A 19,657-nucleotide genomic window follows, 5' to 3' on the forward strand; every position below is an offset into this window, starting at 1 on the left:
TAAAAAACCTAACAATGTTAGGAACCATAAGGCAAGTGATAGATAATGATCCAGAAAATATTATAATGCCTCTGTATAAATCCACAATAAACTCATTTTTGATGACTGCCCTATTCTGTTCATTCCCTTTTGAAGCATCTGGCATTGGCCAGTGCCAGAAGACAGGATACTGAGCTAGATGTGCCATTGGTCTGACCCAGCCTGGCCATTCTTATGTTCTTGTTACTCTACTATTACCAGATTTTTTTGTAAAATGCAATATGAGGAGTTAAAACATTTGCAACCTTCTTTAGCACAGCTAGTACTCACTAAATATTTTAGTTTTAGAGTTTTTTTTAAATACTCCACAACTTGCAGATCAGAAGAAGCCTTACTCTCATGTTCTATAATCTATATTATTATCTATGAGGTAAAAAAACTTTATAGAAGCTATTGTCTCAAAAATGTATACAGAAAGCTAGATTTATTACAATGCCTGCTGAGTGTATAAGTTTCCCAATACAGAATTTATATTTGCTTAGGATGGGAAGCCTCATGTTCCTTTGGCTGACAAAAAAGACTTAAAATCTGAGAGAGCCGATAGATTCACAAGAACAAAAATATTTGGAATTGAGGCTCAAGGCAGAAAAACTCAAGACAAAACTGGTTGGCCTGAATTTAGATTGTACTACATCATGTATATTGGGTTCCTATAGGCTATGATTAAATATTGTCATTTGGCTGTCACCCATTTGGAACATATTGCAAAACCTGACTCGGGCTGAGGGAGCCTGAATTAGGGAGCATTTTTAAGAAGTTTAGTTGTGGACATATTGTATTTCAACATGGACTTAAATCACCATTGTGACTGAAGTCTCTCTAATCTTTTCAAGGAGAATATTCTTGTTGTAAGGCTTTGCACAAGCTAGAAAATGTTATGCTGGAATCCACAGCAATGAAAGACAATCCTAGTCTTTATAGCTGAAATATTTTTTACAATGGCAAATATGAATGGGTTAGCCATTTCTGTCTCTTTAGAGGCAAAGTTGCCAAACAAAAAAAGCAAAGAAAAAAATCTACATACATGAAGCTGAAACTACACATATGGGTGCCAGATTCAACAGCTATAGCAACTACCATTCACTTTATTTCAATGATTTGATCCCACACAGCTGCCTAGTGACAAAGAATTTGCTCATTGTAGCAACATTAAAACTGACAATTTTCCATTTCATTTTATACATTTTTGAAGGAAAAGGTTTTAATGTCCGTCTCTAAAATGACATTTAAAATCACCAAGTCAATAACAAACAGTGGGCACACACGCATTTAACTTTTAGCTATCAAGTAACCTGCCTTTCATAAATATATTGTTCTTGCTGCAAATATTGCTTTCACTGTCCTAAAGCAAGGCAATGGTAGAATATGGGTTGTCCAAAAAGAATTTAATTAAAAATAGCCCATGCGTCTATGTGTATGAAGCAAAGCACACTTCACAACTTAATAAGGAGTCTGATTTGTGAGGAGCAAGTGGCTCTAGTGCTGATATTCTCCAGTAGTCCCCATAACCTTATTCTTTACTGAGAAAAAAGAAAGAGAAGAGATAAAATGCATTTGTGGACACAGTTATAGTGATCACTCAACAGCTAGCAGCACTAGTGGAGGACTATGTTAGCTCTAGTCCATATGATCAGATTGACATTATCCATAATATTTAGGTATTAGAACTCGTATGTAAATTTGAAATAAATTTTAGAAGGGAGATGTCATCTCGCAGTCTTGGACTAGTAGTGGCAGTGGCATTTTAATTTGTATTAAAACAAGGACAACGCTAATACATAAGGCCAAATGCAACACACAGACTAAGAACAAGAGTGAAACTAGCAACCGCTGGGGCACACTAGTCTAAAACAGAGGCAGAATAAACAAATGCTTCTAAACAATCACAGCAGCAAAAGTAGCTCATTTTCCTTTACCTGACAGAACAAGACAACATGAAAAATACAACCAACGTGTTTTCTTGTCAGACACCTAACTCTGAATCTTAGCTGCCCACGGACAAATGACCGAATGTTGCCCCCAGTCTTGTGAATAATTTGATCTAATTTTCAGAAAGTAAAATTATTACTCTTAAAAATGGAGTACAATATAAAATGTATTGTTCGTTTAGGAGAGCCTCCAATTCATCGGATCTTAAACTTGAATACGGGACAGCTGAATCCTCTGACTTTGTTTTGGAAGAATATCAGTGCATAAATCTAGAGCGTCTGAACCAATGAGCAATTCCACGTCGTAATATACTGACCTCATCACTTAACATTTTTTTCTTAAACTTGGTCATCCTATGCCTAGTGTATTTTCTTGGAGTGATGAAATTTAAATTGTGCAAGTTTCAATGTCACCACTTTTAATATTTAGATATTTCTTCCCCAAATCTTCCCATTTTCTATACTGCTCTTCTACATACAGTGCTTTAATTGACATAGGCAACTTCTAGCAACGTCATAGGTATACACAGATTTCTCCTAATATAGTTTCCCTCACACGTTGAATCAATTCAGTTTTTGCATATGCAAAAGGCAGTAAATGCATGTACTGTCTTTTTCAAGTCTCAGTTCAGAGGATGGGTACTCCATTCAAACTATGTAGCTTACTTGAATTGTGTACAAGTGTACATCTCATTGGTTTCTTCATCCATTCAAAAAAACTTAGCTGTTTTGTTTCCCCTGTGCATAACACATTTAAAGCTAATCCCCCCAATTTGATTACATCTATGGACGCCTGACCATCTAACCGAACTCCAAATTTAAGTCTAGTGATTTGTATAAAAACTAACATGTCCTCTGTTGTTAGCAAGACTCAACTATCGCACATGCCAAGGTTTGCTGAAGTGACTAGCAATTCTGTGCCCCCAACTTGGGCTCTTTTAATGTGTCCTGATTTTCAGAAGGAAAGTGCCAATATTTGTGATATTTGGTGTTTTTCTTGAAGCCCCAGTGATGCATTTATGTGAGAAAGATAGGTTACTCGCTTTGTGCAATAACTGGAGTTCTTCGAGACATGTCCCCCTAAGGGTGCTCCGCTTCAGGTGCACATACGTCCCTTGCACCTTTGATCACAGATTTTTGGTAGCAATGTCTGTTCGGCCCCCATGTGCTCCACACATCCGCATGCCCCAGAGCAAAGATATATATGTCTGTGGAGGCAAACAGCCTTCAGTTCCTTCTCTACTGCAAAGTCTCACAGAGGAAACTCTAAAACAGAAAGCAAGATAGTGGAACTCCCATAGGATATCCTCTCCTTCAAGTAGTGTCCCTATAGGTGCTCAACTTCAGGTAACTCCCAAGCAGTAACCCCACAGGAAGAAGGGAAATTTGGAACAGACTCTAATATTAGTTGCACTGCCCATGGCAGTCTCTGATCTAGAGGCATGCACAAAGGCATAGTGCTTGGAAAATGTATGTTTTGAAGTCCAGGTTGCCACTTTGCAAATTTCAACTACTGGAACATTCCTAAGTAATGCCACAGAACTAGACTGCTACCTTGTAAAATGGGTTAACACTCAATAAGGGGGTTGAATGGTGGCAGAGTCATAATATGAAATGATACAACCAGAGATCCAGCTTAAAGCCACTGGGTGAAGATTGTGGATCTGTCTGCAATTGAAACAAACAGACTTGGTGACTTTCTGAATGGTTTAGTTCTGTCCAAATAGGAGGCTAACACCCTTATAAACATCCAGGATACAGAAGGCAGCTTCCCGCCAAGTGTGACGTGGTTTGGGGGGAAAAAACTGGGAGATGAATGGTCTAGTTAACATGAAACTCAGAAGGCACTTAAGGTAAAAATTTAGTATTTGGTCATAAAGAGGCCATTTCCCAGAAGAACACTGTAAATCGGAGGTCCAGCATTAAAACCCCCAGTTCTCTAACCCTTCAGGCAGAAGAGATGGCCACCAAGAAAGCTGTTTTCATCAATAAAAAATCAAGTGAACATTGACCAAAGACCAGGTCTTTCTAATTCTAGCAGGTAGTCTGCGACAGCAGAAAGAGAAGAGCAGACAGGAGAAACTTCTTGATGGGTACACCAGAGATGATATCTCCGCCGTTTCTGTAGGTAAGTATGATGTGTGGCCTGCTTTCTACTATTTATCACCACCTCTCGGAGGGAAGGACCGGCCGCTGAATTGCCGCCGAAGAATGAAGCGGCACGGTAGAGCTGTCGCTGAAGTGCCACCGATCGCAGCTTTTTTTTTCCTTTTTTTCCTTCGCCGCTTGGGGCAGCATAAAAGCTGGAGCCAGCCCTGATCAAGACAGACTTTGCGAGATTGATCTAGAGGCCTAAAGTGTGACACAAAGACCTTGTCATTGTACTCAGGGATCAGTAACTGATTAAAAGATAAGAAACAAAGGGTAGGAATAAATGGTCAGGTTTTCACAATGGAGAGAGGTAAACAGTGGGGTCCCCCAAGAATCTGTACTGGAACCAGTGCTGTTCAACATATTCACAAATTATCTGGAAAAAGGAATAAACAATGACTTGGCAAAGTTTGCAGACAATACAAAATTACTCAAGATAGTGAAGTCCAAAACAGACTGCGAAGAGTTACAAAGGCATCTCACAAAAACTGGATGATGGAGCAACAAAATGGCAGATGAAATTCACTGTTGACAAATGCAAAATAATGCACATTGGAAAACATAATCCCAACTATATATGCAAAATGACAGGGTCTACAGTAGCTGTTATCACTCAAGAAAGATCTGATCATTTTCAGAGAACTACCCACCTCTGCTCAACATGCAGCAGAAGTCAAAAAAGCTAACAGAATGTTAGGAACCATAAGGCAAGGGATAGATAAGCCAGAAAATATCAATGCCTCTATATAAATCCATGGTACACCCACACCTTGAATACTGCGTGCAACTCTGGTTGTCCCATCTCAATAAAAGATAGATTAAAACTGGAAAAAGGATAGAGAAGAGCAACAAAATAATGGTATGGAACAGCTTCCATATGACGGGAGATTAATAAACTATTCATCTTAGAAAAGAAATGACTAAGGGGTGATATGATCGAGGTCTATAAAATCATGAATGGTGTGGAGAAAGTGAACAAGAAAGTATTATTCACCCCTTCATGTAATACAAAAAAAGGATCACCTGATGAAACAGGTTAGCAGGTTTAAAACAAACAAAAAGGAAGTACTTCTTCACACAACCCACAGTCAACTATTGGAACTTGTTGCCAGGGGATGCTGTGAAGGCCAAAAGTATAACTGGATTCAAAAATGAACTGGATAAGTTCATGGAGGACAGATCCATCAATGGCATTAGCCAAGATGGCCAAGGACAAAACCCCATGCTCCGGGTATCCTTAAATCTCCAAATGCCGGAAGCTGGGACTGAAGACAGTCACTCTATAACTGGCCTGTTCTGTTTATTCCCTCTGAAGAATCTGGCAATCGCCAGTGTCAGAAGACAGAATGCTGGGCTACAGAGACCATTGGTCTGACCCAGTATGGGCATTTTTATGTTTTTAGATACTGTTCCCACGACATCCTGACATAATTGACCCAAGTAGCTAATCATTGAGATAAGGAAAGACAATTATGCCTAGATGTAGATGAGAGACTATGACTGCCATGACCTTTGAGAATACTACTGAGGCAGAGGAGAGGTCAAAAGGGAGCACTTGGTATTGGAAGTGGCTGTGGTTAACTGTAAATTGAAGAAACCTCTTGTGAGAGAGCTGAATCACACCATGGAAATACAAGTCCTGAAGATCAAGAGTCACAAACCAAATCTCCGGAATCTAGAGAAGGAATTATAGCTGCAAGGGTCATTATTCTGAATCTCACATAGTTGTTAGATACCTGAGATCTAACATTCGCCTCCATCCCTCGTTCTATGGGGGACGAGAAAGTATCTGGAATAGAACCCTTTCCCCTGTGCTGAAGTGGAACTGCTTCTGTGGCCAAGAGCTGACCTTCATTTATGATGACCTTAAATTGTTCCTGATGTTCCTCTGGAAAATAGTCAATAAAGGTGTTAAGTAAAATAAAATAAAAATAAATTTAGTTTCGATCAGGGGTCGGCAACCTTTCAGAAGCAGAGGCAACAGCAAGGAAAGTAACAAATGCCCGGGCGAGGTGTTAAACAACCCATCAACAGCCATTGTCCAGCAAGGGAGCTACAATGCGATGACTCACCTGCATGAGGCCACATCAGGGGAATTGCTCAACCTTGCTTGGAGAGACTCAGGCTTTGTCTACACTGCGATTGTCGACAAAACTTTTGTCTTTCACAGGTACGTTAAAAAGCCCCGCCCCGCGAAAGACAAAAAGGATGGAGTTAGTACCCAAGTACCCACTGGGACCTGGGCTCAAACCTTCAACCCCATGGAGTCCTGGGGCCTGGACCTGAGTCAGACAGAATTGTGTGTGGATGAAAGGGGGTCTGGCTCAAGCCTTTGTCTGGGCTTACACTGTAGTGCAGACATACCCATCGAGACGGTATTCTCTCCTTTCTTACAGAACTCCTTTATTCAATAGGCCAATGAAAAATCATTGATCTACATTTGCCCTCATCTCCCAACTACAAAATATCACCCTCATTTCCCCCCATTCCCACGTGCCCAAAAACCCATAGATCGTGGTTTTACTGAGGTCATCGTTTGCCTTTGTATCTTAAAGAATTCCCCATTGGTTCCCATTTTCCAAAGAGATCATAAAGAGAACTCAGTCAGAGTTTCCCATCTGTTGGCTGTTTCCTGCTTTCGCCCCACAGTACTTGCTGGTACAAACAGAATCTCCCCTGCTGATGTGATACTTGATCACAGCAAGGGATAAAATTGCCTGCAGCCAGCATTTCTATATAGCAAATTAAAAGGCTTCCTGGTCTGGCTGTAGGAAGGTCTGAAAACTTTCTCCCACCCCCACACACCCCGCGCTTCCTGCACCCATTGCTCCTCAGCTGCAGGAGGAGTGGTCACTGTACAGGAAGCTGTTCTCCGATCCACCCAATCCCCATGCATCCAGAACTCCTCATACCAAGACACCCCCCGACGAACCTCACCCACCCACCCCCCGCAACCAGAACCCCTCTGACAAGCCCCACTCCCCCTGCACCTGGACCACCACGCGATGAGCCACCTGCACCTGGATCCCCATCTTACCAAGGCCCAACCAACTGCACCTGGACCTCCACCCCACTGACCCCCACTCTCCCAGCGTCTCGACTCCCCACTCAGCCCCCCATATCCAGGCCCCACCACTGAGCTCTATCCCTCCACATACACAGACCCCGTCCCGCTGAGCCCCAACGACCCTCACCTGGACTCCCCTGCAGAGTTGCATTACCATTGCACCCAGAACTCCCCAACAAGCCCCTGGATCCCCTACTGAGCCACCCAAACTCAGACTGCCACACACAAAACCCTCACAACTCACACCTGGATCCCCTCACACTAAGCCCCTTCACACTTGGATCCTGCTTTGCTGAGCCTGCCTGTGAACACCTGGTACAGAGGGCCAGGGCACTGGGGTGTTTCTGGGCAGGCCTGGTCCTTGCGCTGTGTCAGGTTTGGGTACAGCCTCACCACTCAATCCGTGTCTCAGGGGACTAAAAGGGGGGGGGAGCTGCACAGTGATCTCCCACCTCTGTGCAGCCAGTGGCCTGTGCTCCCCAATGCCATGCTTGTGCCACCACATTTATTTGACAAATAAAATTTGCAGAATTATAAAATATTGTGCACAGAATTTTTTTCTTTTTTTGGCACAGAATACCCTCAGGAGTAATTCTGAGTACAGGCCATGAGTACATGTAGGGCACATGCATAGGCCAAACAGGCACTGCTACCAAAAATCTCCCATCACAGGCGTAGATGGCACATGCGCACCTGAAGTGGAGCACCTATAGGGACACTTCTCAAAGAACCTCAGCTTACTTTAAAAGAACATAAGTTTTTCATCCTCATGGGTACAGAATAAAGTTTGAAAACGTGAACCCTAAAACCTCAAACAGCAGAAAGAAAACCAAGAGTAGCTACAGTTTTTAAATATCCACGACAAACTACAACTCATGATTATTTAGGGGCCTGGCTCATGACTTAAATGCTTGAGGTTTGCAACGTTGCAAATGCCTGGGAGTCAGGACTCCTACATTTCTCGTTCCATTGACTCACTGTGTGACTTTAAACTATTAACTTAACTATTCTTCAGATTACACATATGTACTCCAAAGTGCTGAATCTTAATCAGAAATTATTTTAAAGGATTTGAATACCTCAAATGAAAAGCTCTATGTAAGTGAAAGCCACAATACATCTAGAGAAATGAATAACCTGTCAGAAAGCTCTTAAGTGTAATTTATTCTAATACTTAGATGTTTAATTGCTTCTTAAATGTAAGTTTTATTCAATACTTGCAAGTTCCTTTCAGATACTATTCTAGAAATGTGCTAAATTATCAGCTTGAAAATGTATATTAAAAACATTAAGAATGATGTTGCACATGCAAAGATTATAGCATTATGAAACCTAACATTACGACAAAACCAATAACCCTCAAATGACCCTTCATTTCCCACTTGCTTTTTGTAAACTTCGTTTAAATCATCTAACTGTCCAATATGTTTCACAAGAATCTATTTAATGGAACTGCAAATGTAAAATATGCCACTAGCTGGCAAGCATTGGCAAAAATTAATTAGCATCACTGTTGGATTCTTAAGTAGTACAGTTTGAAAGCTGGGTGTGAATGGAGAAAGATATAGAGATCGGGGAAACAATATTAGAGAAAATTCTATCAACTTGATCCTCTCCATACAGTTCTCCTCCTGGGACATTTTAGATATTAAATTACAATTCATATTGGGCAAATGAACAGAATGTAAGTTATAGTTTTGTTTGCTTGTGAACCAGGGACTCTTACTAGTTTAAACTTTGTTCATTTTACTTTTAGCCATTTCATCTTGTGGTGTCAGATTTCAATGTTTTCATAAAGCTGTTTACAATAAAATTATTACTTGATACGTTCTTCACAATCAGTCCTATGCATAACAATGCTCTAAATTTTAGGGGACCACGGCAATAGGCAGATTGTTCTCTCACTGCACGAAGTATATTAACCTGCAGCACCTTCACTGGTTTCCTAGCCTATCTAACACAAATAATTAAAATGCCGTCAGGATTATTAAAGATCTCCTCCTCACTTTTCTGACTACATACTCCTCATATTGCCTTCCTCATACACTATGGTCCGTCAGTATTGACTTCCTCACTGCCCAATCAGCTCTCCATAATTTGGGGTTGCTCTTTCATTTGTGTTGCCCCGTTTATGCAGAATTCTCTATCTCCAGTAAAAATAAAGTTAAAAGACATAATTAAATCTCTTAAAAACATTTTCTTACTATAGCTTAGCACAGTTTTGCTCTGTAGAGCATTTCGATACTGTGTAAGGATACAAATGAAGTACAATGCATGTCTTATTAACAAAGGGCTAAAATGTTCCAGCAGCAATAAGCCAAATTCTTCTTAAAAGGTTCAAGTCCCACAGTTTCCCCAATGTAAATCTCAAAAGTGTGTTTAGCAGCTAAAGAACCATAAAAGAGCAGTAGTCATTTAGACATTTTTATTACTTGCTATGTAAGGGGTAAACCTCAATATTGACAATAGCTAATACAATTATTTTAAATTTATTATGTTAGATTGCTATAAATTCACTTGGACTTTTATTAAATTTGAAAAAATATTTCTAAGTACTTTTGTATACATGGCTGTTGGACAATAGCAGTTTACATATTGGTTTGTAATTATTTGTTTTATTAAATTAAGTATTCAGGGTAATTAAAGAAACTTAGGAAATTTCTGCTTTCCTAATAAATGACAAACACAAAATGCTTCAAAGTGACTACCTCCTTCTGGCCCATACATGTTATCACCACCAGGTCCAATCACAGTTTTTAAGGTCTACTTGGTTGTAATATTCAATAGCCTTTATTTTTATATAATGTTAGAAAAACATTTAATTGTTAGTCATGATTTTTTTTTAAATTTGTACAGTTTTTAATTGTGAACTACAGGTGAAACGACTGTCGACTGAAATCTTGGTAACGGTGTGATTAAAAGGCAAAACACCCAACAGGAGTGTCAGCTCAAAGAGTCTCTCCCTTGTTAATGTGAAGTGGAGATATTTTTTTCTAGGATCTCAAGGTAAGCAATATATAGCACCTGGTTTGCCAAGGCCATAAAAGGCTGAGCCAGGAGACTCATCTCTGCCCTCACACCCTTTTCTCTCTTCATAAAGAAAAACTTCAGTTTTAAATTCTAACAAAATAGTCTAGGAATAGTTTTATCAAAAATTTTATAAACACTCTAAGGCCTTCATATAGGTTTAAGGAAAATATGTGAAGTTGGGAAATGTTTTGTATAAGTCCTTTGTTTATTCCTTAAATGCTTAGAAATGGTACAAGCACCTTTGAGATGTTTATTTTCAAATGATTTGTATTTAAAAGTAAGCCTCATAATAACGGCCTGATGCCACTGCCATATAACTAGTAAAATATTTGTTATATTTTTACAAATATAAAATGGTCATTTATCATCATCACTGGTTAATACAATAAAAAGACATTTAAGTACAGAATATTTATGCTAATTGGGGAATTAGTATCTGACAGTGTTTAAGCAACTTTCTAGTTAAACTCAAACACACACAAGAACCACTACTCCAAGAATTTGTAAGAAGAGCCAATGCATTCTTTGAGGACTATTTAAATTGAAGTCTCTTCTTAAGAATCACTAAGTTTAGAAAAGCTATTTTAAAGCTAAAAGACATGTAAAAGTAAGGATGTTTGACTTATTTAAAACAGAATTTAACTCTTATTAAACCCTAATAAAACTAAAGGACTAAACACAAGAGTTAAAACAAAGGATATTTGAATTCCCTCCACAAGAACAATATACAGTTACTACCCTGTTCCATAGCAAACAAATTTCATATTCATGAGCTGAAGATGCTACCTGAACCATCCCATGAGGGTCTTAAGCCAATGAAAAGGTGACAGCAGCCAATATTTAAATCCAGATGAGCCCTAAAAGGGGTGTGCCTTGCACCTCCAGCGAAACTGTAAAACGTGAAGACTATACATCTCTCTGAATTAAGCAAGCAGCATACTCTGCTTCTGTTTCTTAACCTCTATGGCATTCCGGTCTTACTCATGCCATCTCTTTCAAGCAAGCAAATGTCAGCAGTATGACAAAGAAGCAGTTAACATACAGCATCAAGAAGCAGTCACCTTCCAACACAACAGTGCTTCTGCAACATAATGATATCACAAAGAATGAGAAAAAGTTTACCAAAGCACTTCCAAGGAATCAAATTTATTTTTTTCTTATAATGATTTTAATAAGATATTGAAATGCTAATTGTAATTTAAGACCATAACAGCTTCTCCCATTAAGCAGCAAAGTGGTTTAAACTATTATTCTTGGAGAGGAAACAAATTAATCTCAGTAAAAAGAGAAATATATTTAATTTAAATATTAAGATTCTTAATATACATTCATTTGCCTGACTCAAGACAGCTCCTTGAATGGCCTCTAAAGTAACTGAATTTAAATATTTACTTAAGTTTCATAAGGCTTAGTTAAGATCATTCACCTTTGCCTATTTTTAAACAGTTTAGGTTACCCATGATAAACCACACAGGACTCACCTACCCTTAAATGAAATTTCCTTGCCCATATATAAACTGTTTTAGTTATGTATGATACACTAAAAGAGGACTCAAATACTAGTTTTGAAAATATCTCTTTGGTATTGACTTATCTAGAGAAGAATGCCCCCACCAAAAACCGGCCCACTCTCTAAAACATAATCTCTGTTAAAAGCTCTTCATGGAGAGATAGATAAAAGAGACTGTAACTGAAGTCACCATGGTTTATTGTTTTTTCTTTTTTTAAAAAAACAGGTAAAGTTAGTAATTTGATGGTTTTGTTTTTAATCATGGTGTCTCATAAGACATGGTGAAGACCCCCTTGTGACTAAAACAGTGGAAGTCACATCCCTAAATTGGCACTCAGAAACAATTAAGATCTGGCCTACACTTTCTCATCTCTCTAGAGAAACTTTTAGTAATTTTTGGTACATATTAAAATTACTTGGCCTAACAACTTGGCAGCCCTTCCTACCCCAGAACTATAAAAAGATTATTTTGTTTTTTTTAAATCATGCATCAAGCTATTTAGTTTAAATCTCTTATATCTGTAATATAAGTAGAAAGCTCACCTCATCAGAAGAGAGCAAATAAATAGGAGTTAGTGAAGGAACTTCACTTAATTCACAACTCAGTCCAAGTAATAATGTCAGGATCTCCTTAAGAACTTCATATCTCTTGGCGTTGCTCATTTTGAGTAAATTAAAATCTTCTTCGGTTTGTGTAGTCAGAGAGGCGATATCCATCTCCAAGTATATCTGGGAAGATGGGAAAAGAAAAAGAAAGGAGTCACTAATATGAAAGACAGCAGTGGAGGTAGATAAAAGCAAAGCAGACCTAAAAATGGCTTGGTATCTATTCACTTACTAGTAGCTGAATTTAGTACAAGAGCCTTGTAAAATTCAGTGTGACTTGTGCGTTAGAAGTAAGGTTATATTTTATACGATGAAGAAACAAGACATATTAATGAATAGGGCCTTTGACATCTTAAAAGCCTGTCAAGCAGATACAAATCCAAGGTGTAGCAAATATTAGTACAGACCAATGAATCCTTAACTTCCAAGGAGGAGACTAAAGCTATTGGTAAACTACGGTTCTTCTCTTAAAAGTGTGTAAAAATGCCCCTTTCTTAATCAGTTGGTCTGTCTCCCGCATGTATTTGGAGACCATATCTACTTACTGTCTAAAAGAAGTTTTTGCTACTTTTTTCTTCTGTTAGCACTATATAGACGAGGCTGCTCTGGATTCCATTCTGGCTCGTGAACCAGTGGAATTCAGTTCTGATTGCAGAATTTTTGTTGGTAGTGATGCACAAAGTAGAAAGAACCCAGCCTGACTAATTCCAAGATGAATCACAGCACTGAAATTAGAAAAACATCTTTTTATTTTTGAACTGCACTGATTATATCTGGAACACTAACACAGAAAACTACAATGCCATTTTATACAGAATCACTTTTCAAAGTAGAGGTGAACTTTGGGGGCTTGTCTACACCAGTGGTTCTCAAACTTTTGTACTGGTGACCCCTTTCACACAGCAAGCCTCTGAGTGCGACCCCCCTTATAAATTAAACACACTTTTTTATATATTTAACACCATTATAAATGCTGGAGACAAAGCGGGGTTTGGGGTGGAGGCTGACAGCTCGCGACCCCGCACATAATAACCTCACGACCCCTTGAGGGGTCCCGACCCCCAGTTTGAGAACCCCTGGTCTACACAATCAGCAAGCCAAGCTGCAACTATACAGCACTCCAGCATGCTGCTCACTAATTGGCCATGTGGACCCTGCTACCACACGCTAAAAGTTCTGTGTGTAGTGCACTTTGGAAATACTATTTAGCAGTAAAGTAACTCCCCACTTACCATCCTCTCGCTTAACGTTGTTTCGATGTTACGTCCCTGCTCCATTACAGAACACGCTCGTTTAAAGTTGTGCAATGCTCCCCTATAACGTCGTTTGGCCGCCTGCTCCGTGTCCATGGATGGCAGCCCCCTATCAATTCCCCTATGCCCCCTCCAAAGCGCCTCCTGCCCGCCAGCGGACCCCGTGAACCGCGTCCTCGCTCCTCCCCCCAGCCTCCTGAATGCCGCAAGACAGCGGATTGCCGCGGGCAGGAGGCGGGGGGAGCAGGGGGAAGGCACTGATCAGCAGGGTCCGCCAGTGAGCGGGAGGCACTGGAGGGGGGAGTGCGCATAGGAGAGCTGATAGAGGGCTGCCAGCCTGTTTAATACCTGCATTAAATTGCTTGTTTAAAATTGTTTAAAATTTATATAATGTCTTTTGTCTGGCAAAAAAAAAAATTCCCTGGAACCTAACCCCCCCTTATTTACATTAGTTCTTATGGGGAAATTGGATTCGCTTAATGTCGTTTTGCTTAAAAATCGCATTTTTCAGGAACAACTACAATGTTAAGTAAGGAGTTACTGTACTTCAAAAAGCAATAAATGAAAGCTAATCACAAAACTTTTAGTGCACGGTAGCAGGATCCACAGAGATTTAGTACGTGGCAAACTAGAGTGTTGTATATTCACATCCTGCCTTCCTGAGCACTAACTCTCCATGTGTACAAGCCCTAAGAAGAAGAGCTGAAGTGCAAAGTCCAACCTAGCCGTCCTAAAATTATATATTGTATCTCACAGAAGTTCCAAGATGTTTAATACATTTAGTAGAATACAAAATGTACAATTGTTTTATTCTACTATATGCAAATACACTTAAATGAAAGTGGCATAAAAATTACTTGTTCATAGACTCATAGACTTTAAGGTCAGAAGGGACCATTATGATCATCTGGTCTGACCCCCTGCATGTTGCAGGCCACAAAGCCGTCCCTACCCTTTCCCTTGACTCTGCTGTTGAAGTCCCCAAATCCTGTGGCTTAGTGACTTCAATTGGCAGAGAACCCTCCTGCTAGCGATCCCTGCCCCATGCTGCGGAGGAAGTTCTGTGCTTTCCTACATTTTTGCACATTTTATTTTCTCTATCTATAGTATGCATTATCCACTCTTCTATAATTTCAGCCACACAAATTTATTGAATTAAAGAGGGAATGTTATGAAACTAGACCAGTGCAGAAGAGGGAAATAACTACCCTGTGAATTTGAATATTTACTGGCTGATGTCACTGTCAATACTCTTATCAATATAACCATAAAGAGATCTACAATACGCCTTTCCAGATGCAGACTGGAACCCATGTAAAAATCATAAATGACATTCTAATCCTTTTAATCTGATTTTTGAACCTGCCCCACATTGGCCTTTTTCTTGGGAAACTCACTGCCGTATTAAATTTTATTAGATGAGAGGGGTCAATTTAAATGCTACAGCAAAACGGGTTTTACCATGCAACTTAAAGAAATGGATAGCAACAGTGCCTAATCAATTTTTTACTTCAAGTACCCAACACATGGGTGGCAGAAATTGTTATACAAAACTATAACATTTGATCTACATAACCTGGTTTTCTCAAGATGCCATAGTCTTTTGGCAGTGACACTCAAGAGTAATACTGGCAAATGTGTACAGCTTTAAAAAGGAATATTCTAATACTGGGAAACATGCAGTAAAGCTGATCACTGGATACCTAAGACACTAGAAATGCCCCAAAATGCCCTTTTCCACACACTGAGGTGGGAAAGTTACAAAAAAAAAAAAAAGACGTATGGGAAGGTGACAGATTAAAAACTGTTAAGGGTGAATCTGACAGCTACCATAAACAAGGAATGTTGGGATTTGCCTTTGGCAAAGTGAGTTCAAAAGGAATTTGTCATCTGTACATCCTGTGGAGCACTGGTGAGGGGAAAGCACCTTGGAGAAGCCCTGATGAAGTTTTCTGAAGCGAGCAATTGGAAGATGACTCATATTACCAGAAGAATAAACATCTATACGTAAGTCTTGAATCCTGGAAAAAAAAGTCTATCCTATAATTAAAATAAGGGTAAAGGTTGCCTAAGGTTTATATTCCTGTATTTCTGTTCCATCTGGTTCTCTGCACCAGAACTCAACAAGATGAGCCCAGTAAACTACATTATCATCTCCCTCCTTCTTTTCTTTTGCTACAAATGGACAAAGTGTTATTTTCCTACTCTAATGACCTGAGTCCCATAATTCAGGAATCCTTTGTACAAATAACTTCAAACTAGGTAGAAAAATTCTGCCTCAGTCCTTTGTCTAACCTATCAAATTTGAGGCAGGTATTCCTGTCTGTGGACTTTAGAGAGGCATCAAAAATGAACTTATAATTGAAGTCAGTTGCAATCTAGGAGCACACCATAATAAGCATATTATACTATGGCAATAAACAACTTAAGTCTTCTTACACATAGTACCTGACACAGAATGGATTCTCCTCCACGATCTCCATATGGCAGGTGAACAATGATCATATCTTTATCTGTATTATTTAAGTGACTCAACGACTTCACTGGGCTGAGATTTTCTTTAACCTCTTGCTCAAAAACACTGCCACTCGTCAGAAGGTTTAATTTAACTTCACTGTTATCTGCTTTATAGAACACTAATTCTTGGATGGTCTTCTTCAGTTCACTTTTGCTCCTTATCTGTATACTGCCAAATGTAAAAGAGGCAGAAAGCCCTAAAATCTTCCCACCTTTTGACAAGTAGGTCAGGAACTGTTTGTGATTATCCTTAGAAATGGGTTCCTCTGTGGCAATAACCAACAACAACGAGTTATCAAGCCAGGGAGCTTTCAGAACTTGTTCCTCAACCAGCTGGTAGATGGCGTAGTGGTTTGTATCGATGCACTCCTTGAGCACTGATTTTATCTTCTCAAATTTGATTTTCATAGGGTCAGAGCCCACATAAATTAAGACATTGGGAGGCTTCCCAGTGAGGTTTATCCTTCTTAGTTCTCTTGCCAGACAGTCATCAGTAACTTCTTCCATGCTAGCACTGCAATCATCAGGAAGTTCTGGAATGTTTTCTGATGAAGCATATCTGACTGACTCAATGGTGCTGTTTTCAAGTTCAAAGCATTCGTGGCAGCTGGAAAGGTGCAGGTGGTGATGTTTACCAGTACTTGTCTCCCTTTCAGATAGGCTGTTAGGCTCATCATGAGGCTCACTTCTTTTCTCCAGCCTGGATTTCTCTTCTCTCACCTCCTGATCACCTCCTCCTGTAGAGTCAGCTGACACTGATCCTTGTTGAGTTGCAGTTGTAAATGGAGGAGCAGGGGTCAATTCATCCATGTGTGCGCTATTAGTGCTAATCTTCTCTTCTGTAGGTGCAGCCATCCGCTCTAGCTCCTTTAGAGCAGACTCCTGTAAATGGACAGCTGAGAGATTTCAAAAGAAAAGTTAAAAGCTGTATAAAAATAGCAATGTTGAATGTCACTACCCCTAGTATGCAATTTGGCATTAGATTTAGTTTACTGATAAATCACTTAAACCAGTCGTTCTCAACCAGAGGTACGCATACCCCTGGGGGTACACGGAGGTCTTTTAGGGAGTACATCAACTCATCTAGATATTTGACTAGTTTTACAACAGGCTACATGAAAATCACTAAAACTCAGTACAAACTAAAATTTCATACAGACAATGATGTGTTTATACTGTTCTATATACTTCACACGGAAATGTAAAGATAATATTTATATTCCAGTTGATGTAGTTTATAATTATATGGTAAAAATGAGAAAGTAAGCAATTTTTCAGTAATAGTGTGCTGTGACACTTTTGTATTTTGATGTCTGATTTTGTAAGCAAATAGTTTTTAAGTGAGGTGAAACTTGGGGGTATGCAAGACAAATCAGACTCCTGAAAGGGGTACAGAAGTCTGGAAAGGTTGAGAGCCACTGACTTACACTACTAAAAAGTTTCCTCTTTTTAGACACTAAGACCTACTTCTCCTGAAACAAAGAGTAAGTTTATTTTGTAAATCCCTAGGAGAGCGTATCTAGCAGTTAGAGAGCACTTAAGGCTCTTAAGCAAAGTAGGCAGTCATGGGATGAGAGGAAAGGTCCTCTCATTGACCCCTAACTGGTCAAAGGATAGGAAACAAAAGGTAGGAATAAATAGTCAGGTTTCACAGTGGAGAGAAGTAAACAGTAGGGTGCCTGGGGATCTGTACTGGGAACTGTACTGTTCAACATTTTCATAAATGATCTGAAAAAGGGCGTAAAAAAATGAGGTGACGAAGTTTGCAGACAATACAAAATTATTCAAAATAGTTAAATCCAAAGCTGACAGCAAAGAGATACAAAGGGATCTGTGACACGCCAGGGTACAATCCAGACTAATGAGTAGCTGTGTCACCCCTGCCCTGTAACCTGTGATGCCCTTTACTATGCCTTGCTGCTCACAAACAGTCTCCAGCATGTAGGCACTCCTAGCTATGTCTGCGGGTGCTGCAGCCAGCCATCCACATCTTGGCACTTAGCAGCCTTAAAGTTTACCACCAGGTGACCACCACACACTCCCAATCTCAGATTTCCCCCCAGAAATGTATGTCCCTTGCCTCCCAGCCCTCTCCTGGACAGGGCAAATATATTGAGCCCATTATTCCTTTAAGGGAATAACATGCACACACAACTTGTTACCTCACATGGAGTTACCCAGCTACTTTAATTTGAACAAACTGGATTAGATAAAGCAATAAAACCAGTTTATTAACTACAAGTAATGAGGCATAAAAGTCAGAAATGATTACAAGAAAAATAAAGATAAAATGCTTACTGGTATCTACTTAAGAAACTCTCTTACTTTGAAAGCAAACTTTTTCACCACATGCTCCAGCAGATTACTGACCAAACTCTCAAGAGAGGACCTCTTCCTCAGAGTCCAACCACTGTTCCTTTGTCTTCAGGTGCAGCAAATGCGAAGAACAGGGAGAGAGAAGGGGGTACCTTGGGGCGTTTGTCCCTTCCTTTTATAGTTTCAGTCCCCCTCTTGAAAAACATTTCCAGCTAAGCACCTGGAGCCAAAGAGTCTATGTGGAAGGATATTCCCTGCTGGCTTTTTCACCTGTTTGAACTTCCTTTGTCTTCCTTTCCTGCCTGATAACGCAGTTTACTGCTAATTGCAAATTAAGAAGAGTACACATTCCTATGTTTAGGAAAGACATGTTTTCTAAATTCTGTTTGGGCAGAGCAGTGGGATTTGGAACATGTGTTACCACCACCATGTAGGGAAATCTTATAAACTTCCCATACAATATTGCCACACATATTTTACCAGGACAATAATGACCAGAAAATGATGAGTTCTCAAATGATACCTTAACAAGGCATACTTTCTACAAAGACAATTACAACAGAGTGTAGGGTGTGAATACAGGGGTGTACTTTGTCACAGGATCTCACAAAACTGGATGACTGGGCAAAAAAATGACAGATGAAATTCAATGTTGATAAATGCAAAGTAATGCATGCTGAAAAACACAATTCCAATTATACATACAAAATGATGGGGTCTATATTAGTTGTTACCACTCAAGAAAGGTCTTGGAATTATAGTTTTCAGAGAACTATCTACATCTGCTCAATGTGCAGGTGGCAGCCAAAAAAACTAACGGTTAGGAACCATTAGGAAGGGATATATAATCAGACAAAATATCATAATGCCTCTATAAAAGTCCTTGGTATGCCCACACCTTGATTACTGTATGCAGTTCTGATCACACCATCTCAAAAAAAGATATATTAAAATTGGAAAAGGTGCAGAGAAAGGCAACTAAAATGATTAGGCATATGGAACAGGTTCCATATGAGGAGAGATTTAAAAAACTGGAATTGTTCAGTTTAGAAAAGAGACAACTAAGGGGGGAAAAGATAGAGGTCTATAAAATCATGAATGGTGTGGAGTGAATAGGGAACGGTTATTCACACCTTCACATAACACAAGAACCTGAAATAATTAATAGGCAGAGGTTTAAAACAAACATCAGGAAGTATTTCTTCAAACAATATACAGTCAACCTGGGGAACTCATTGGC

At 39.5% G+C, this 19,657-nt stretch overlaps 1 protein-coding gene across 4 annotated transcripts in view; it reads right to left on the reverse strand.

The window, feature by feature from the left end:
- The window catches only part of LOC117888291 (biotin--protein ligase-like), a 109,275-nt gene that overhangs the window by 23,021 nt on the left and 66,597 nt on the right, over window positions 1-19,657 (reverse strand). For 3 of the 4 annotated variants that reach the window (XM_034791557.1, XM_034791583.1, XM_034791575.1), the window contains exons 6-7: window positions 16,024-16,997; window positions 12,269-12,454 (exon numbers count right to left, since the gene is read on the reverse strand). In XM_034791557.1, the coding sequence (XP_034647448.1) occupies window positions 12,269-12,454; window positions 16,024-16,997 (1,160 nt within the window). The remainder of the gene's footprint in view (window positions 1-12,268; window positions 12,455-16,023; window positions 16,998-19,657) is intronic. The other variant, XM_034791566.1, reaches the window with a different exon arrangement.

The sequence above is a fragment of the Trachemys scripta genome, chromosome 1 (assembly GCF_013100865.1).
Source record: "Trachemys scripta elegans isolate TJP31775 chromosome 1, CAS_Tse_1.0, whole genome shotgun sequence".
Taxonomy (NCBI): Eukaryota; Metazoa; Chordata; order Testudines; family Emydidae; genus Trachemys; species Trachemys scripta.